Source organism: Aquarana catesbeiana, linkage group LG04 (genome assembly GCF_042186555.1).
Source record: "Aquarana catesbeiana isolate 2022-GZ linkage group LG04, ASM4218655v1, whole genome shotgun sequence".
Classification (NCBI taxonomy): Eukaryota; Metazoa; Chordata; class Amphibia; order Anura; family Ranidae; genus Aquarana; species Aquarana catesbeiana.
In genome coordinates this window covers 252,673,986-252,694,081 of record NC_133327.1, presented here as the reverse complement: position 1 = coordinate 252,694,081, position 20,096 = coordinate 252,673,986, and the positions used below count along the sequence as shown (strand labels likewise).

General features: G+C 38.0%; 1 protein-coding gene across 6 annotated transcripts in view; it reads right to left on the bottom strand.

The window, feature by feature from the left end:
* Positions 1–20,096, bottom strand: part of FGF12 (fibroblast growth factor 12) — a 648,489-nt gene that overhangs the window by 108,274 nt on the left and 520,119 nt on the right. The window contains exon 4 of one of the 6 annotated variants that reach the window (XM_073626390.1): positions 4,915–5,071. The exons of the other annotated variants lie outside the window; for them this stretch is intronic. Within the exon in view, the coding sequence (XP_073482491.1) occupies positions 4,964–5,071 (108 nt within the window). The 3' untranslated portion in view covers positions 4,915–4,963. Of the gene's footprint in view, positions 1–4,914; positions 5,072–20,096 lie in introns of those variants that run through there. 6 annotated transcript variants of the gene reach the window in all.

Genomic DNA, 20,096 nt, shown 5'->3' with positions numbered 1-20,096 from the left:
ACGGTTTTAATTTCTTACGTCAATGACATAGATAATATCCTGGAATTTTCTTTAATTTGCAGCATGACTCAGGTCTTTATAATTTAAAAAGAATGTACACTGAGCTTAACTGCAAGCTGTCATCTCTCTGCCTCTCCCTCTGCTCGTAGAGGGGACTATAATACAGTACTCCTCAAAAAAGAAAAGTACTGGATATTCAGGCTCAAAACTCTCCAGCCCCTATGCTTGAATAACGAGCTGAGCCTGAAAATCTTTTTGGAACCCTGATACTGTCATAGTATGTATTATCATATACACTACAAAATGTTATAGGATAAATAATCCTGTGACATAAAAATTCATCTCTCTTTCTCCTCCACTGAAAATAAACAAAGGACACATGCAGAGATAGTTGTAGTTTTGATTCTGGGAGATATACCGTCCTAAGGGTGAATCGGTGGGTCAGTTTACCTCTGTGGTTCACTAACCTATGATGTAGGATTCCTTTTTTGCCTTTTATAGTCTGTTTAACTAAAAGCTGTCACCCCATCCAATAAAACAGAGAAGTACCAACTCTAACACAGTGGAAGAATGACTAACTGACCGGGGAACAACAAGATGACTATTTTTTCTAAGTTGAGTTGACTTAGGAACTGTGGAACTGAAGTATATTCCCCTTGCTTTATCTTCCCTGTGCCTGAAGCACAGTTTGACCTACTTGTAACCCACAATACTTTAGTCCCCAGCACTAGGAATTGACAACACTAACAAGGCAATCTGCACTAAGGGGCTTACGTTTTTCAATAACCACAAGGAGGACAGGCCCTTTACAGGGATCTTTGAAGAGCACATTACATTTACAAGTGTTATGCAGATCAAAAAGCAGAGTGGGCCTACACAAACAAGTTATTTAAACAGAGCTGCAACTGAGCACAAAGGGTAACTGCACGTACGAACCTTTGGTGCAGTTAAACCTATAACGGTTTGTACTTGGAAGTCCACAGGATTCAGCGGGACTGCAGGGCATATACACTAGCCCGCACTTAAAGATTTTTTACAAATGGCTTGGTGCTCTAGAATCTGATATTTTACTGCATTGGAAGGGGAGCTAAGTGAAGGGTGCTCTACAATAAATGTAACCGCACTCTCACTTTTAAAGCAAACTGAATGACAAATTTTGTCTGCCATTGCTGATCTCTCCTTCTGAAAATGCTAGCTGACTGGGTGTCATACAGAACCACTGGCTTCAGGACGTCATGAGTCACTGACTTGGAAATAAAATAATCAGTTATTCTGACTTCACTTAGACTTCATGTGTAACATACTTGTTCAAGGTTAGTGACTTAAAAAGACCCAGAGCCAGATTTTATTTTCAGAGTCTCACTCAACTAAATAAAGCCCTTGACTACTGAGTATAAGCACAACCTGGGAGGTTTCCAGGCTCAGATAATTTACTAAGCTCTAACAATTGTCTTCACCTGGCTTGTAATAAAGTGGTTGTAAACTGCAGACATGAAATTTGAACAAAGCATATCCTTATATAAAGTGTACTTGTCTCAAATAGGAGCACTAAGTATCATTTCTGTCTGCTGCTTCATTCTGCTGCTATTTGCATGAGTCACTTTTGACAAGTTTTCCTGACACCATGAAAAAATGGTGACAGGGGAGGGACCTCTAGCAGATTGACAGCCTCAACTCTGTTCCTGTGAGCTGTGTAGAGGGGGGTGTTTTTCTCCCCTCCAATGAGCTCTCCAGCTCTCTTCACAGAGCTCCACAGAGTGTATCTTCAGCTCTCCTTCCTCTTTTTCCTGAACTGTCAGAGAAGCTTGATAAATTCTGCACTTTGAACGGATGTAGAGAAGAGAAGACTGTATCATCTCTGTGTATCACCTGAGGACAGTCGCTTACCTGGATAAACGGTATTGTAATGGTTTACAACAATTAAATCAATTAAATTCTGGAGCCTTAAAAAAATAACACGATTGCATCCACTGGGGGGGGTCTACCAAAACATAAGAAATTGCAGAATTGTATGGTTAATTTTACCAGTTTGTCAAATTCAGCAAATCAATACTAAATCCATAAAAATTTGCAGATATGTCATGTTTAAATTTGTATCCCACACAAGTGAAAAAAATCATCAAAACATAATTTTACAGGGGTATCCAAACTTTTGCATAAGACTCTATATAAAGTATAATACAAATGTTTTAATAGGTTAGCATTTTATCCATATACAATAATGATTCATCAAATATTTTATATGGTCACAGCAAAGCACAATATCACCTGAAAGGGCACTTTACAGAAAGTATGTGGGGGCTACTAAGCCTGACATGATAGAAGCAATAATGTATGACAGAAAGTATTCATTGTATTTTAGATTTTATCCAAACTGTAATTTTAAAAGTACATGTACACTTCTTAGCTTTTAATTGACTTTATCAGTTTATCCACCAGTCTCTGATCCCTCTATATATTTTTTGGGAACAAGCAATACTTGATTTGCAGACAACCAGCTCCTGACCTTTGTCTATTTTTACCTGGAGTTTGGTTCTCTATACTGAATAAACATGGTTAGCTACTGCCAGATTTTAAAAAACAGTGCTTAAAGGAAATCTGTACTGAGGAAAAAATGATAGCTGCTTCCGCGGATCCCCCTTCCCTAATGCCACGTACACCTGATCGGACTTTACGGCATACTTGGTCCGGCGTACCGGATTTCGTCGGACAATTCGATCGTGTGTGGGCTCCAGTGGACTTTGTTTTCTCAAAAGTTTGATGGACTTAGATTTGAAACATGTTTCAAATCTGTCCGACGGACTCGAGTCCGGTCGAAAAGTCTGCTTGTCTGTATGCTAGTCTGACGGACAAAAAACGATGCTAGGGCAGCTATTGGCTACTGGCTATGAACTTCCTTGTTTTAGTCCGGTCGTACGTCATCACGTACGAATCGGTCGGACTTTGGTTGATTGTGTGTAGGCAAGTCCGTTCATTCAGAAAGTCCGTCGTAAAGTCCGTCGAAAAGTACGCCGGACAAAGTCTGCTGTAAAGTCCGCTCGTGTGTACGCGGCATAAGGCTTGTCTACTTCTGCCTTTTCGGTGGCGGTAAAAATAGGCAGCTAAAATAGCCAATTGTATTGCAGTTTTGTTACTCCCCTTAACCCAACACAGTGGCTTGTACACATGCAAAAATTATACTCATTGCACTCTGAGGGCAGTACCGATGCAAAATGCGACCCATTCAAGTAAATGTGGTCACACCAAAATCCCCCTGCAACCACGTATGATGCATGCGATTACAGAGCGGTGGTTCAAGGTTTTTCAAGTTGAAACAGGTGGTGAGGAGGCAACAATCACCGTCTAAGCCTGCATAATGTGTGTTGGCACTATCACTTCTAAACTCAATGACAGGATGATAACACATGAGCACAATAGAAGACAGGTGTCACTCTACGAAAAGAAGTGCCTGAACAAAGACCTTCATTGGAGGATCACCAGTAGTATATAATAAAAGCTACAGATTTCAGAAGAAAGACAGCCTGCACATTTCTCTCAGCACAGGTTTTCTTTAATTGAGTTCTTTATATAACTGATAGCAATGCATTAAAATAAGTAGCAGCAGGCATGTGCCTACTTTGGTTATGACAATATGATGAGGATATCAAATAAAGATTTAAACTTCTAGTAATTAGCATGGAAATAGGAAATCTACAGCAGGGATTGCATTAATACTTTATAAATAGCATTGTACTTTGTGAAACTTTTCTGCTTGTGCTACCCACTTTCCTCCCTCTGGCTCAACAAAGATGCTGAACGTACTGTCAGACATCCAAATGTTGCAGATTATTTCATTTCACATCCAACATTTTACCTTCAGGGTTTGCAGAACTGAAAAGGAGAGTATTAAGAGATATCAGACAAATTTCTGACTAATCTTCAAACACGCTTTTCATCAATGCATTTTCAGGAAAGGAACTTGCTATGGGGCAAGTAAAATACTTGTGATACAACAACTAATTCGTTTTACCAGGTAAAGCTTTTCTTGTAGGCAGTGTAATGTAGGTGCCCATGAATTATTTTAAATGTCAGTACATGAGCAAAAAAGGATAATTAGGAATGGTGCCACAAAAATCTGTATATTATTTCCTTTTTAAATTAAAAAAGAACTAGAATGTATGCGAGACTACTTTTTTTAAATAACATTGAAATACAAGGTATGCTTCATATAACTCTATTTCTCTAGTCCTATTACAGTAAAGTGTAAGTTCAGAAAAAAAACGAAAAGGTGGACTAACACCGTAACCCCCTCTACCATCCTGGTTCCAGCTGTACTTACATCTGTGGATGATAAGCTGTTGGTGCCCATGCAGCCAGTGCAGTGCTTTGAAATCATCTTCTCCCTCCTCTTACTATAGCTTTCAGGATGGATCAGAGTGATTCTGATTGGTCAGTGCCAGCACAGAGAATTGCTCTGATCTGGCTCAGAACTGCTGCAGAGAGAAGAGGAAGAAGAGCAGGGATTTCAAATCTTGGACTGGTTGTGTAGGCACTGACAGCAAAAGGTAAGTACAGTGGGGAGGATGTACGGTGTTAGTTCCCTTTTTTTAAAAGATGAGAACTAACCTTATAAAACAAAAGAAACACAGATTATGTGATGCTTGCTATTCCAAAACATCTGAAAGGCAATCCAGTTGTCTGTGGTGCGGGGAACTGACCCTACAGCAAACATGCATAACTCTGAGTAGGATAAATCATTCTACAGGGGTCCAGATAGGTTTTTCCTCTGACCTTTATAATTCATTTTGCAGGTCAAAATATTAAATGCGCTACAAGTAGAAAGTACAAATGTGTGAGCGTTGATTTGTAAAGAGGTGAAATAGCAGTGATCTCTAGCAGTCTTATGTCACATGTCTCCAGTCTTTATATTCTGAAGCATTTTCCCAGTCTCTAACAACTCCTAAAGTAGGTTTGCATTCTCTAATCATCTCCCGTTGCATGTCTGTAGTCGTTGATGCCTTTCTGTACCATCACATTTGCTGAGTATTATGTACAGCCCGTTGATGATGGCAAGGGCCACAATTAAAGCCCCCTATATAAAGAAAAATCAGATTAACACTTCATGAAGCTAACATGTTACAGCACCACACTGTTACAGCAAAGATAAACACAACACTTTGGGTAAATGTCTTTAACATACATAAGCTGCCCATAGGACACAAAGAATGCATTTGTTGAATGGAAACAGATAATTCAGCATCCAAACTATATTCCAACATTCAGACAACTATTATTCAGTTCCCTGTTCAGCAAGTAAACAGTAAATGAAGACAAAGAATGGGAAAGAATTCAAGCTGAACCATTCAGGAGCTTTGGAGTGAATCCAGCAGCACCAACAGCAGACCAAGCTATTAGGGACGCAGATCAGTTGGTCGGGTTCCAGTAATTATATCAGGTTATGAGATATACATAAAGGAAAGAGATTGGGTCGGGGGGGAATAGTGATGTACCTAGACACACAAATTGTACCACATCTAGGGGAGCCTCTTATATAGGGAGGCCCTAGTTCATAAAATGCCAGTGTTATGCAATTCCTAACTAAAGAGGATAACCTCTGTGTAGTACATCAATAAAGACTTGTCAAAGACTACACCGAAAAAGCCAACTGTCTACATGCTTCTGTGAAAGTCATGATAAATAAACTTAAGCAGGGCATATAAGTACAGTTTTTTCTATTCAACCAGCGGGTTGAATGAAAAAAAATTGACAGATCCCTGCATCAACACAAGTGATGTTGATGCAGGGATCTCTCCAGCTTTTTTTATTGTATTCTGACGGGAGGACTTCCCCCTGTCAGAATACACAGATCAGCGCGCGCAGCAATTGACTGCAAGCATTGATCAAATGAACCCATTTTAGACAAAATCCTTTCTCAGCCTTTCTACCCTGAGAGAACCCCTGAAAAAAATTACAATCTCAGGAAACACATGAAAAGAATGTACGATCTCCAGCTTAGTGTGATCAGGGAGTTGTACATACCAAGTAAAGTATGCATATGTTATGTACAATATTACACATGGAAGAAAAATAAATCATCTGTGTTTCCTCTTAATACACATAATTACACAGTCAAATGTTATTCTTCACATTGCCTTTAATTGCCAGCCCCCCCGCCTCCAAAAATTAAAAGTCAGTAGCCACAAATAATGTAGCTGCTGACTTTTAATATTAGGACACTTACCTGCGATGTCGGCAGCCCAGACAATCAATCAGCTCTCGGGTGCTGCCACCGCCATTCCTTGTAAGGGAAACTGGCAAGAAAAGCCTTGTGGCTTCACAGCTGGTTCCCTACTGTGCATGCGCCAAGTGTGCTGTGCTTTCTGAATGGCCCGGTGGCGGGGCAAGAAGAAGGGGGGCCCCCCAAAAGGCGCCAAATATGGCAGAGGAGGGAGGAGGAAGCAAACAAGTGGAGCTTCCCCTTATGGGTAGAGCTCCACTTTAATCATGATTTTCAGGACTTATATCATAATTAAGTGATACTTTATTTTTATTAATTTGTTCTCTTTGCTGGATTTTAGAAAAAAAAAACTTTGTCCACTAAAGTTGTTACTCTAGTTGGGGTATGTTATATTAAAAGAAATTGCTAAATTTTCGGGATTTCTGTTCATATAACCAACTTAAACCAGAGTAAGAACTTTACTATCCCCAGAGCTTTTTAGAATCCAGCACAAAAAAAAAAATTAAGGATTTCTTTTGATATAACAGTAATAAAGATTTTTTACAAAACTTTCAAGGAACTGGTAGATACTGATAAAAAAAAAAAAGCTATTTTATTTGAAACCCTTTTTTCCTAATCCAAAAGTCACACTGTTAACTATTTATTTTGCTGTAGAAGACTAACAGATGTTAAGCAGTCCTGCAACTCTGGCAAGAGTCTGTCTTCCATTAGGTGGTGGATCACATGGTGGATTTTCACCATTTGTATCTTCAGTTCACAATTCTATGAACTAATTTTTGGATATTTATTTTTGTTCACATTTTTGCTAACATTATTCACAATTTATGGACTTTATTTATGGACTTTATTTGCTCATTTTAAGCGCTGCATTATTTTTAAGAGAATGGTTGAGATAAGTGCTTTCATCATTCATCACAATCGCGAAAGTAATCTAGGTTGAAGTCGCATACAAACATTACTGATTTTGCATTCTCTGAAACATTTTTTGTACTTTGTCTTTTCAATGTTTCCTCTTTGGCATGGAACTTGTGCCATGTACACCCAGCCTCCAAAAGATGTTACTTAACTAGACATAAGCTGCTAATTTCCTCTTGTAATGTTGGCTCAATGTGAGCTGCTCCTTTTATCTAACACCACAGTATGTTGATCTCAGGAGCTGAAACTTTAAAAGTACCATGAAGCTAATATCAATCTGCCTGGCAGTACTCGGTAAGCAGTGCAAGAAAGCTGAAGCCATCATTGGGCAGATAAAAATTTGATTCTATGGTGATCAGCAGCAGAACCCATAGAGGCCCTTCCCTGGAATCCCTATTGAGAAACTCTGCTCTAAACTGTGATCTATAACTTTACCATTATCATGGAAATGGACATTGGAGGGAATGTGACTGCAAGTATGTGACCAATGTGGGAGACAGTTATATATTGTTTTAATGTATACCCCATTGTCTTGTTCTATAACATTTGAATAAAATTTATTTAGAACAAAAAAAGACAAAAGATAAAGATGGGTGGCTCAACACACCACTGTTTATGTGCAGATTAGATCCCAAGCAACTTGTTGCTACATTAGAGAGACCAAAAGAAGATAAATCAAGCCACCTTACTTATGTGAATATGAATTAACAGCTATGCCAATAAATCAAGAAACCGCTAATGTATATATAAACACAGAGAAATCTCTAACCCTTAAAAGCATTAAAGATGTGACACCCAAATACCATATGTCCCCATCCCACTCCATTTGAATAAATGCCAATATTTAGACATGTATCAACTCCAGCAGGAGATCATCAATAATCACCCCAGCCAGAAAACCCAAACCTCTTAAGCAACCAATGTTGTGTGAGTGGTCTTTGTTTAGATGCATATACTGTATTTGAATATAATTGGAGGGGGGGGGGGGGTTATTCTATATCATTTGTTCTCTGGAGCCCCTGGCTTGAGTATGGGATGAGGAGATATGGTTTGACTATGTCATGTTTTTAAATGCTAATAAGTGCTTGTGTTTGTGTATACATTAAGTTGTTTCTGGATATAATACAATTTAAATGCATTTATATTCAAATAAGTAGTATGTCTTGTTTCCTAATATACTAATCCATAAATCAAATGTTTACTGCACAAACCCCGGGGCTACCAGGATGCAGTTTGTGTGCTTACCAATAGTATTAGGTAAACGACCTTGAGTTACTTAAATTGTATTTTACCAACAATCTTTTATGGATGCATGAGGCTGCATATGGGCCCTTCCTTGTTTAACTTTTATCTGTTTTTATTGTAACTTTTTTATTGTTACTACAAGAAGATTAAGAGGTAGCCAACCACAAAAATAGCATAAAGTAAGGCGAAGGCAGCACACCAATAGTATTCTGTAAACAAACTTGATTTACATATATGGCATTTTACCAATGACATTTCAAGGCCTCGTGCGGACTCTTCCTGGTCACCATAATAAATGTGTCCCAAAACATCATTGATGGAATGTAATTTAAGTCGATTACATTTTTTACTTAATGCTATTACTATGCTGACTTAAAGTGGATGTAAACCCTCACATATACCCAGTGAAGTGAACAGCCTCAAATGATACACAGAGATTAAACAAATCTCCATACATAAGTTTTACATGTATATCTGCTGTCTTCAGCTTTCTACATTCTTTAGAAAGTGCAGATTGTATTATAAATCTTGTTTCCTATTCCAGCAGTGGGTGTGGAGTCTGGGCTTACACTGTGTGAGAGGTGATTGCAGAGCTGCAGTCTGAATAGACCAGCTCTCTGCTAATCTACCTCTAAGCTCCCTCCCCAACACAAAATTTCCAGCTGCTTTTATCTCATGTGTCACAGAGCTTGTCAGAAATTATCAAGCTGATAACCTTCTATAAGGAGGTGAGCTGCCATCTAGTGGAAGGAAGGCTTGTAGACGTAGTGTATCTGGATTTTGCAAAGGCACTTGATACAGTTCCCCATAAATGTTTATTGTACAAACTAAGGTCTGTCAGCCTGGAACAAAGGGTGAGTAGCTAGATTGAAAACTGGCTACAAGGGCAAGTTCAGAGGGTAGTGATAAATGAGGAGTACTCGGAATGGTCCAATGTGGAAAGTGGGGTCCCTCAGGGTTCTGTCCTGGGACCAGTCCTATTTAATTTATTCATAAATGATCTGGAGGATGGGATAAACAGTTCAATCTCAGTATTTGCAGATGATACTAAGCTAAGCAGGGCAATAGCTTCTCCGCAGGATGAGGAAATCTTGCAAGAAGATCTGAACAAATTAATGGGGTGGGCAACTACACGGCAAATGAGGTTTAATGTAGAAAAATGTAAAATAATGCATTTAGGTGGCAAAAACATGAATGCAATCTACTTACTAGGGGGAGAACCTCTGGCGGAATCTAGGATGGAAAAGGACCTGGGGGTCCTAGTAGATGACAGGCTCAGAAACGGCATTCAATGCCAAGCTGCTGCAAGCAAAGTCAATAGAATATTGGAATGTATTAAAAAGGGAATTAACTCCAGAGATAAAATGATAATTCTCCCCCTCTACAAGACTCTGGTTCGGTCGCACCTGGAGTATGCCGTCCTGTTCTGGGCACCAGTCCTCAGGAAGGATGTGATGGAAATGGAGAGAGTACAGAGAAGGGCAACAAAGCTAATAAAAGGACTGGAGGATCTTCGTCATGAGGAAAGATTACAAGCACTGAACTTATTCTCTCTGGAGAAGAGACGCTTGAGAGGGGATATGATTTCAATGTACAATTACTGTACTGGTGACCCCACAATAGGAATAAAACTTTTCCGCAAAAGAGCATTTAAAAAGATTTGTGGCCATTAACTAAAATTAGAGAAAAAATTATTTAATCAGAAAGTGCGTAGAGGGTTCTTTACGGTAAGAATGTGGAATTCTCTTCCACAGGCGGTGGTTTGAGCAGGGAACATAGATAATTTAAAAAAACTATTAGATAGGCACCTAAACGACCACAACCTACAGGGATATACAATGTAATATTGACATAAAAGCGCACACACACAGGTTGGACTTGATGGACTTTTGTCTTTTTTCAACCTTACCAACTATGTAACTATGTAAAAGAAGAATGGAGCAGCAGAAAGACCCAGGACTTAGAGCTTTTGAGAGAGATAAGTAAACACTACATAAGTATGTGCCTAGGTCAGAATTCATAAACGGGGTTTACAACCACTTTAACTTTCATTTATGCTTGTTTTCTGGTTGGCTACCTCCTAAAAATAAATACCAGATAAAGGTTTTAACCTTTCCCTCCTGTACTGTATGTCAGTGACCACAGTCATTGGGGCAGAAATTCATGAGGAATAAGCCTCCAAGAGGTAGACAGACAGCAATAGCAAGCTGACAGGGATTCTGTCTCTATATAAAAATGTAAATAAAACAGAGGATCAATCAGCGCAAACAAATATCCTAACCTATGAAGCAACTGTAACACTTAAGTCCAATATATACAAATCCTGGATAAAAATTTACAAATAAAATAGTGCAGCGCTAATATAACATAATACTAAAATACATACATAATACTAAAATTCATATATATATTTCATAAAATGCAGTCTAAAAGACAATAGTCCAAAACCTGAGAGATAAGTCCACGTATAAACGAAGAAGTGAAAAAACAGGAACACGGAGTAAAAAAGAAGAAATCCTCATCTGTGATCACTGTGCTTGAAAAGGCTTCTCAGCTGTGCATATTCGTGATAAGACCTCCACCACAGGCAATATAAACGGCTCACCTCACTGAATGGACCCTCTGAACAAACAGACAGGTCAAAACAAGCCTTCCCCTAACAGGGGTTAAGAGATGATTGGTGCCTCTGCAGGGATTCCACAGCTACAAGACTCCACCGCTCCATTTGCCAGCCAGATCTCACAATCAACGGGGATCGGATAAACTCATTGTACCATGTAAGATCAATGAGACATGGATAGTGCTCTCTGTGCAGTTCAGTGCATTTTATTATTTATAAAAAAGTTTACTCACAAGTAAAGCCCTTTTAGCCCAGTGCTAGGCATAGATGCATTTCAATTACACGTCTCAACGAGACAGTGAGTGGAAGGTGGCTACGGCTGACACTGGGGTCGTTTACATGTTGGAATGCGGGTGTGGCTTGCAATATGTAGGGAGGACCTCCAGACAATTACATGTAAGAATTGGTGAACATGTTAACAATATTAAGGACTTATAACTCGTAATGTCTCCAAACATTTCACAACCGTGACCCTAGACACCTCAAATTCTGGGGGGTTGAGAGAGTTAAAAAACACTGGAGGGGAGGGAATTTCATCCGATCCCCATTGATTGTGAGATTTGGCTGGCGATTTGGAGAGGTGGAGTCTTGTAGCTGTGGAATCCCTGCAGAGGCACCAATCATCTCTTAACCCCTGTTAGGGGAAGGCTTATTTTGACCTGACTGTTGGTTCAGAGGGTCCATTCAGTGAGGTGAGCGGTTTAAATTGCCTGTGGTGGAGGTCTTATCACGAATTTACACAACTAAGAAGCCTTTTCAAGCACAGTGATCACAGCTGAGGATTTCTTCCGTTTCACTCCGTGTTCCTGTTTTTTCACTTCTTCATTTATACATGGACTTATCTCTCAGGTTTTGGACTATTGTCTTTTAGACTGCATTTTATGAAACATATATATGAATTTTAGTATTATGTCATATTAGCGCTGCACTATTTTATTTGTAAATCTATATAAAAATGAAACATATTTAATTGGACTTCTGCTTTAAAGCGGGGTTCCACTCAAATTTTTAACTTAGTCTTACCCCCTTCAGTTAATTGCATAGATGTTCAAATGCCGCACTAAAAATTTTTTTATCGCTGTAATTACCTTTATATTGTACTTTATTGTGGCACTTCCTGTCTCTCCTCCCATGGGAGTAGGCGTGTTAATTGCCTTTCCCTGGTGCTGCACTGTCTCCTGGGAGTTTAGTGTCAGACTTCCCAAGATTCAGTGCGGAAACAATGATCATGCGTGTGAACAAGCTGTGAATGAACAGCATTCACCGCATCCAAGAAATCAATGCTTGTGGGCTTCACATGCCCACAAGCAAGATGGAAAGAGCCAGCATCACATTTTTTAAGTTATTCTTCAGTACAAAAACAGACAGAGGCGGAAATATTACACCCAAACTGTGAGTATTATTTTGGGGTTAGCAAAGTGTCTCAATGACCTAAAAAAAAAAAAAAAAAAATGATTGGTCGCCAGACTCCCGCTTTAACTCTTTCATGAGATGAAAAAAAAAAAAAAAACAAACTACAAGAGCCAAAAATCTGACAGTGGGGGTAGACACTGAACCAGTCAAAGACAAGGGAACAGAGCTTGATTATTAGAAGGTATGTTTTCTCCCTGTGATACTCTCAGTTATATTGTTAAGAAATCTTTGTGCAGCTAAACAAGATTGCATTTTTAATTGACAGGTCCGCTTTAAAATAGTATACTGGCAATTGTGCTATCCAATTTCTTATAAATGGCTATAATCTGTTCTTTATTGTACTGTCAAGTTATAGCATGATGAAATGCCTTTACACTATAACAGTCATACATTTTCTCATATACTTTCAAATAACCTAGTAGTGCCAATGCAGCAATGACACTGGACATTTTAGGCCCATGCAGAGCGATGACTTTCAGGGAACACCTATTAAATGATAAAAACCATAAATAACAGCATGCTATTTGAAAAGTGATCAAATATTTGCACTTACCTAATCTCTCCCTGAGCATTGATATTAGACCTTTTAAATTAATTATGTTTACATAGTACAAGACATTCATAATTATCTTTCTAAGAGTAATCCTCATAACTCAGCATCTTGCCTAGTCAGCAGATTCTATATGTTAAAAAAAATTCTATTGCAGTAAATGGATAAAAAGCAATCCCCCCTTGTCTTCTCTTTTATAAGTGAACAGAATATAGTGTCTGCCCTTGGACAAAATCACATTGTCTACAATGGATACCTTATATTTAGACAAGGACCCTATATATAATTTAGCATCAGCCAAACAAATTTCTACCTCTAAGGCATACCAAGAATACAGACCCATAAAAAGTAACAAACATTTATGATGAAAGGTTATATATAATGATGATCATGATAAAGAATAATAAAAAGAATGTTAACGTTGAAATGTAGGAAGATTACTTTACATACATTCAATTTATCAATTAAAATCTTTTAAAAGTAATTTTAGATAGTATCTGAACATGTCTTTATATCAACCTACAATCTTTTTGTAGATACAGTAGATTTTGACTAGAAGGCCAGCACTCTAAGCTGGCCAGGCTCTACTGCACTGTACAGTCATGTTAGTTAAACACAAGAGACTAGAAAGAGAAATATCAGACTGTACAGGCCAAATTAAGCAGCAAAAAAAATAATATAAAACCATACAATTTATTATTAGCAAAAGATAAAAAGATTTAGTTAAACACAAATGGCTTGCTGAGTGATTGCCTCAATGTTCAGCTGCTCCTTCACTAGCAAATTACAGAATGGACTAGGTCCTTGACCAAGCTACTCTACATATAATGCCACAATAATGCTTAGTTGTTTTTTTCTTATTTCTATCATTCTCATAGTGAATCTGTTCTTTTTAAGTTGTCACTGACTGAAACATAAAGTGCAATAGCATTTTTACCCTGATTTTAAAACAATAATGCAATATACTGACATACTGTAAAGTAGAGCTGCATGATTCCGGCTGAAATGAGAATCACAATTTTTTTGCTTAGAATAAAGATCACGATTTTCTCACAATTCTCTCACGATTCTCGTGGCGTAACATCATCTTTCACATTACACAAAACAATTGGGCTAACTTTACTGTTTAGTTTTTTTTAATTCATTAAAGTGTATTTTTTCCCAAAAAATTGTGTTTGAAAGACCATTGCACAAATACAGTGTGACATAAAATACTGCAACAACCACCATTTTATTCTCTAGGATCTCTGCTAAAAAATATATATATAATGTTTGGGGGTTCCAAGTAATTTTCTAGCAAAAAATACTGTTTTTACCTTGTAAGCAACAAATGTCAGAAAAAGGTATAGTCATTTAGTGGTTAAGCTGACTTAATTTACAGACGGAAGTTAATTCCTTTGATCTAAAAGTACCAAGTGTTACAATGTTTCTTTTTATCTCCGATGTTGAGATAAACTTGGCAGGCTGCCTGGATTTTTCTCTTTTTTTGTCAGCTGTCGGAAGTGAGCAGAGAACTCTCTTCACTTGTTACATAGAATCGGGGAAATGCTGTTTTAGGATCGGGAGGGTAGTATAATCACGATTTTGATTCTTTAACAATTAATCTTTCTGCTCTACTGTATAGCATACTTATTGAACAATTATTTATTTTATCTAGGATTCTTCGTTTTACACTATGAGTGTGGCAATATAATGGAATATGACTAATTTTATTTTACTACAAGTACTTCCAATGAACTACAGACTGTAATGTTTTGAAGAACAAACACAAAAGCTGTAACTAAAACCAAAACCACATCCAACTGAAAAATGAAAATAAACCATTTGTTGCTGCCAGCCTACTTAATAAATCACAGAATTAACAAATGGCTCCAGCCCTCGTAAATTGAAAATCTTAGATGCCTTGTTTCAGTGTGACTATTCCCTGTTATTTATATGTCCATTATTAATCTGCTGAAATCCCTAAGCAGCAATAGGAACTCTTTAATTGTCAAGCTGTTATCATTTTGTGCCAGTGAGTTTGTGAAAGTTAGACCAGAATAAATAAAACAGCTCCTCATCCATCATTTGGAAACAATTGCCTGAATACAACATGGGTGTTAAGTCGATTCACACAAATGTGCAAGGCAATGATCTATGAATTCACAGCCTCCAGCAATGCATTATTTCAGAGCTCTGCCACACAGATGTATCATAATTAATATTTTAGATTATGCAAGTTGTACAATAGCCATAACAACAGTGTCATTTGCCTAATAATTAAAAAATAAATAGATATCATAAATAAATATTGCCTGCGCGTAACAAAACCACAACAGCCAGGATTCAGAATAGCTGGAGGGATTTTCATGCTTAGCATAGAAATATTAAGCTACTGATACAAGATAGATCATTAGCGCAAAACAGATATTGAAAGGTAGAACCTTTAAAAAAAGATTACAATATTGCTCTAAAACTTCTCAGATTATGGTTCTTTTAGGCCTTTGTGAAAAGAGAAATTCTGCTGTTTCGTTGTAAACAAATAAGCTATAAAGAAAAAAGGCGCACACGAACCACAGTTTTCTGTTATGTCAGATGAAAGAGCAAGAATGCAGTGGTTCATACCCAGGCAATAATTAAACTAACTGCAATTCCACTCTTTATAAAAATCAGCTCGTTGACTACTATGATGACATCACGGGCAATGATACAATCATTAAAATAAGTCAGAATCTGTGGGAAGGTCACATAGGCTCTACAGAGGCAGCATTCCATGTGTGACTACACTAGTGTGAATTAAGCTGGCCACAGATTAATTGAAATTCAGCTGATTCAACAGAGATCGTCTGAATTTCGATCCATCTGTGGCTGTTGGAAATTTTTTGCCAATTAGCTGGCTGCAGTCAATCGACTGTGGCCACAGATCAGTGTAATCTGACAGAGCCTCTTGTGTAGATGGAGGAATCCATTATTTTTTTTTCATTTAGCAATGCCAGCTTATAGCTGAGCACATCATATGATAATATAGCCCAGAGGCTGAATCTTGGTATTGCTGTATCATGTGGAAAACAATCCCTTTGTGGGTAAACCCTCTACACATTTTTTGATAAATGTGGACAAGAAGCCCCAAAATGCATCCTGACACGTGGGCTGGATCTCCCTTTGCAGTTGATCCTTACAATATGTACTGCTTTTAGTCTAACACTGGAGCCTTGCTGACATGTAAACAAAACAATGTTGTCTGGCAGGGCTAACTGGATCACACGATCAATTGAACAGAACTGCAAAACTTCATGCAGTTCCATCAGTTCCTATATATTAATTTCCACTGTATAGCCAGTTAAGTGCCTAGAGTAAGAATTTGAATGACTGGAGACTCTCCTCATCATAAACTTTTATCCAACACTACTGTTTAATGTCTGTGTGTGCACTTTACAGTCATCACAGAAATCATTGATCCTAAAGCGGTTATTCAGTCCTAACAAAAAAAAAAAAAAATTAAAGTCAGAAGCTACAAATACTGTAGCTGCTAACTTTGAAAGAAAGGACACTCCAAGGATCCAGTGCCATCCTCATCCAGGCCGGGTCTTCATTAGTCTATGGGTCCCCAGCGCCAACACATTTACTAAGTGAAGCCAGCTGTGACTCCTTGCGGCTTCACAGTCGGCTTCCAATTGTGCATGCATGAGTTGTGCTGTGTTTTGTGAATAGTCTTCTGGGACCTGTAACAAGAATTTGTGGACAGGGAGAGGAGGGGGAAGGACATTTGCTTTGATAACCTAAGCCAGGGGTCTCCAAACTTTCTAAACAAAGAGCCAATGTTTTTTGTCCTTCAGACCCTAGGGGGGCCGTATTGTGGCCAGTATTAGTGGAAATTGTCCTGACATCAGTGGGAGTAAACATCAAATTTGGTATTAGGTCAAGGAACAGTGCCCCATCGTTGGTAACTTTGGAAAGAATAGTGCCCTATTGTCGGTTTCAATGGGAGGAATAGTGCTCCATTATTGGTGTCAATGGGAGAAATGATACCCCATTGTTGATGTCAGTTTGCAGAATATTGTCGTGTATTAGTGGGACTAATAGTGTCCCAAGGGCCAGATAAAGACAAGCAAAGGGCCGCATCTGGTCCCCCGGCCACAGTTTGGAGACCACTGACCTAGGCAGTTGGAGCGGAAGTGGGAGTGGGTACTTACTAAAACTATGTTCCCGCGCCCCAAAAAAACATCCAAAAGTGGGAGAGGAAGGGGGGAAAGAGATGTTAAAGAGTAACTTCCCTTTTATGGATGTTTTTTTGTGGCGCGGGAACATAGTTTTAGTAAGTACCCACTCCCACTTCCGCTCCAACTGCCTAGGTCAGTGGTCTCCAAACTGTGGCCGGGGGACCAGATGCGAGACCACTGACCTAGGCAGTTGGAGCGGAAGTGGGAGTGGGTACTTACTAAAACTATGTTCCCGCGCCCCAAAAAAACATCCAAAAGTGGGAGAGGAAGGGGGGAAAGAGATGTTAAAGAGCAACTTCCCTTTTATGGTAAAGTCCTGCTTTAAGGCCTCATGAACACATGGCTTAAAAAACACCTCTTAAAAGGCGTTTGGCTTATTTTTCAGCCTGCAAAAGCACTTTTATGTTAGCTTATCTGTCTAAGCATGCATATACATTTACAGGTGTATTAGAAGAAAAGCGTTTACAGGCTGGAAAAAAAAGCATCACTAGCACATTCAGGAGAGGATATTTTGAGCACAAAAAATGCAAAATGTGCATAAACATTAGGCGTGTTTAGATACGTTTGCACATTCATGCATTCTAATGGCCAGAATAAATTATTATTCTGGCCAATAAAAGCTTTAACGCCAAACAAAAGAATGCACATAAACGCAGATAAACGCATGTGCAAAACACACCTTTAGGCGTGTTTTTTCAAGCTGCCTTTTCCTGCCAGGATTTAAAACCGTTCAGAGAAAAACTCAAATGCCCAGTGTACGTGAGCCCTAACCCAGCAAAGATTGCAATTCCAACTGCCAAAATACACATTGGGTCATTCAAGTTAACCCTCCATTACTTTGCTAGTATACTGTCTCTGAGCTCTAACTTTTCCTCATTTAATTTTTATCAACTATAATATTGCAGAAATAATATTGCTTTATACTTCTGTTTTATACTTCTGTTTTTGCAAAATTAACATTGAGTACATTTTATAGCATCATTATTGGTGGCTCGTCACTGTATTTTAATTATATATGTAGATCTTTTTTTATCACCTTGCAGTTATACAACTTGGACCAGCTCAGGCCATGTTTGGTGCTTATTTAGGATGCAAACAGAGATTTATTTATTTATAATGCATTATATATTGTATTGAAATTGTTTATATCTTAACTAGAGGATGACGTGTTTGACATTATACTAAATTTTAAGTGCTGTTATGGATCAGGGTTCTGTGCGTCTGTTTTGATATCTTGCCAACATTAATTTCTGTTTGGTTGATAAAAGTGTATACATTTTACTGAAACCCAGAAGAATGCATCTCAGCATAGGTTATGTACATGCAGCCTGACCCACGCTATTATCTGACTAGTGCTGCCAAATGTTTCATTATTGTTTGTTAATAACTAATCAGCTAAATAAGCAGCATGCAGTTGTACTGAACTGTAGCACTATTCAGTATAAAAAAAAAATAATCTCATGAAGGCTAACTAATGTTCAATCAAATTATTCTGTGTTATCCCTGGGGTTCCCCAGCAGTGACATGTCACCCAAGGCAATATAAACTGCTGTTGTAGTGTGGAACATTTTAACAATCTCTGGTGCAGATGTATTATGTTGGGGAGAAGATGATGTATTTGTACAGAAGATACAGTCTGTTGATTTGATAGATGTGGAACATATAGTAGTGGACAGTGGAGTGCATACCTGGGCAATACAAATAAGCAAGAAGCAATAAATATAAGAGGTGAATCTAGCACTCTGCATAATATAAAAAATTAACATGGGCATATACATAACATAAATGCACATTAAATAAATGCTTTTTGAAATACATTGTAAACCTTCTCTCAGAAGGACTTATGAGCTTATAGAACAGTATTTTCAAAATGCTAATCTTTTGACTAAATTGTTCATCTAATTATTCAGATACAACAAACTTATTTAATGTTGATTTGTGAATGCCTTACCCTAGCGACCATAAAAACAGTTAATTACTTATGCAATTCATAATTCATAAAATGTGGAAAGTTTCTACTAAACTATCACGGTCATGTTCCACTCATCTATTGCTACAAATTAAATATTCGCTGCCAATTAGTTTTGGCTACAATAATTTGGCATCAGTTTTTTTTGGGGAGACATAAGCTTTTTTGTATTTCTTCAATGTAATTCTGCAAATATTATTGATATGATAGTACACTTTTCACTAAACAATAAGTTTTTTTTTTTATTTTCAGTTTTGTAACGAAGGGCTTTGATTAAGAAATTGTATAGGATTGACCCAAATTTACCCCCCAAACCTCTCTCTCGATTCATGTCCCAGGATACATATTTTTTATTTCTTTTATCATGTTCCTCTAGAAATACCTTTTTTTTTATTCCCTGTGACATTACCACCAGGATTGTAAAATTCTTTCAGGGGTAGCTGCTGCCGAGAGCCTAGTACCTGTTGACATAGACTTTAGAACTATATCCCCCAAGAGACCTTTCCCTACATGCAGTGTGCTTTGCTATGCAAGCTCCTGGAAGTCAAGGCAACATCATTGTTTTTGTACTGTGTTTGATAGTTACACAATATCTGTGATTTTATGTAAACGTGTTAAGAATCAGTTTTAAGGTTAGCTTAAGAACTAGATTTAGGAGTTAAGGTTAGGTTCAGGTTTTGGCTTAACAGTTGAGTTTAGGCAGTTGAGTAAAAGCAGAACTTCAGTCTCCAACAATCTATATTTTTATACACCACCTCTGCCTACTTTGCAGCTTTCTGACTCTAATATAACATTTATCCGAGGTAAGTGAGGTGCAGTGTATGATTAAATATATTGCTTTTTTAAGCCTAACGCAGACAACTCTGCCTAATGTGAAATGTGCGAAACAGTAAGCTGCGTATTGTTTGCTACATGGGTTTGCAGTCCAGATCACACTACATGGCGTAAAACACTAGTTTGAGCAAAAT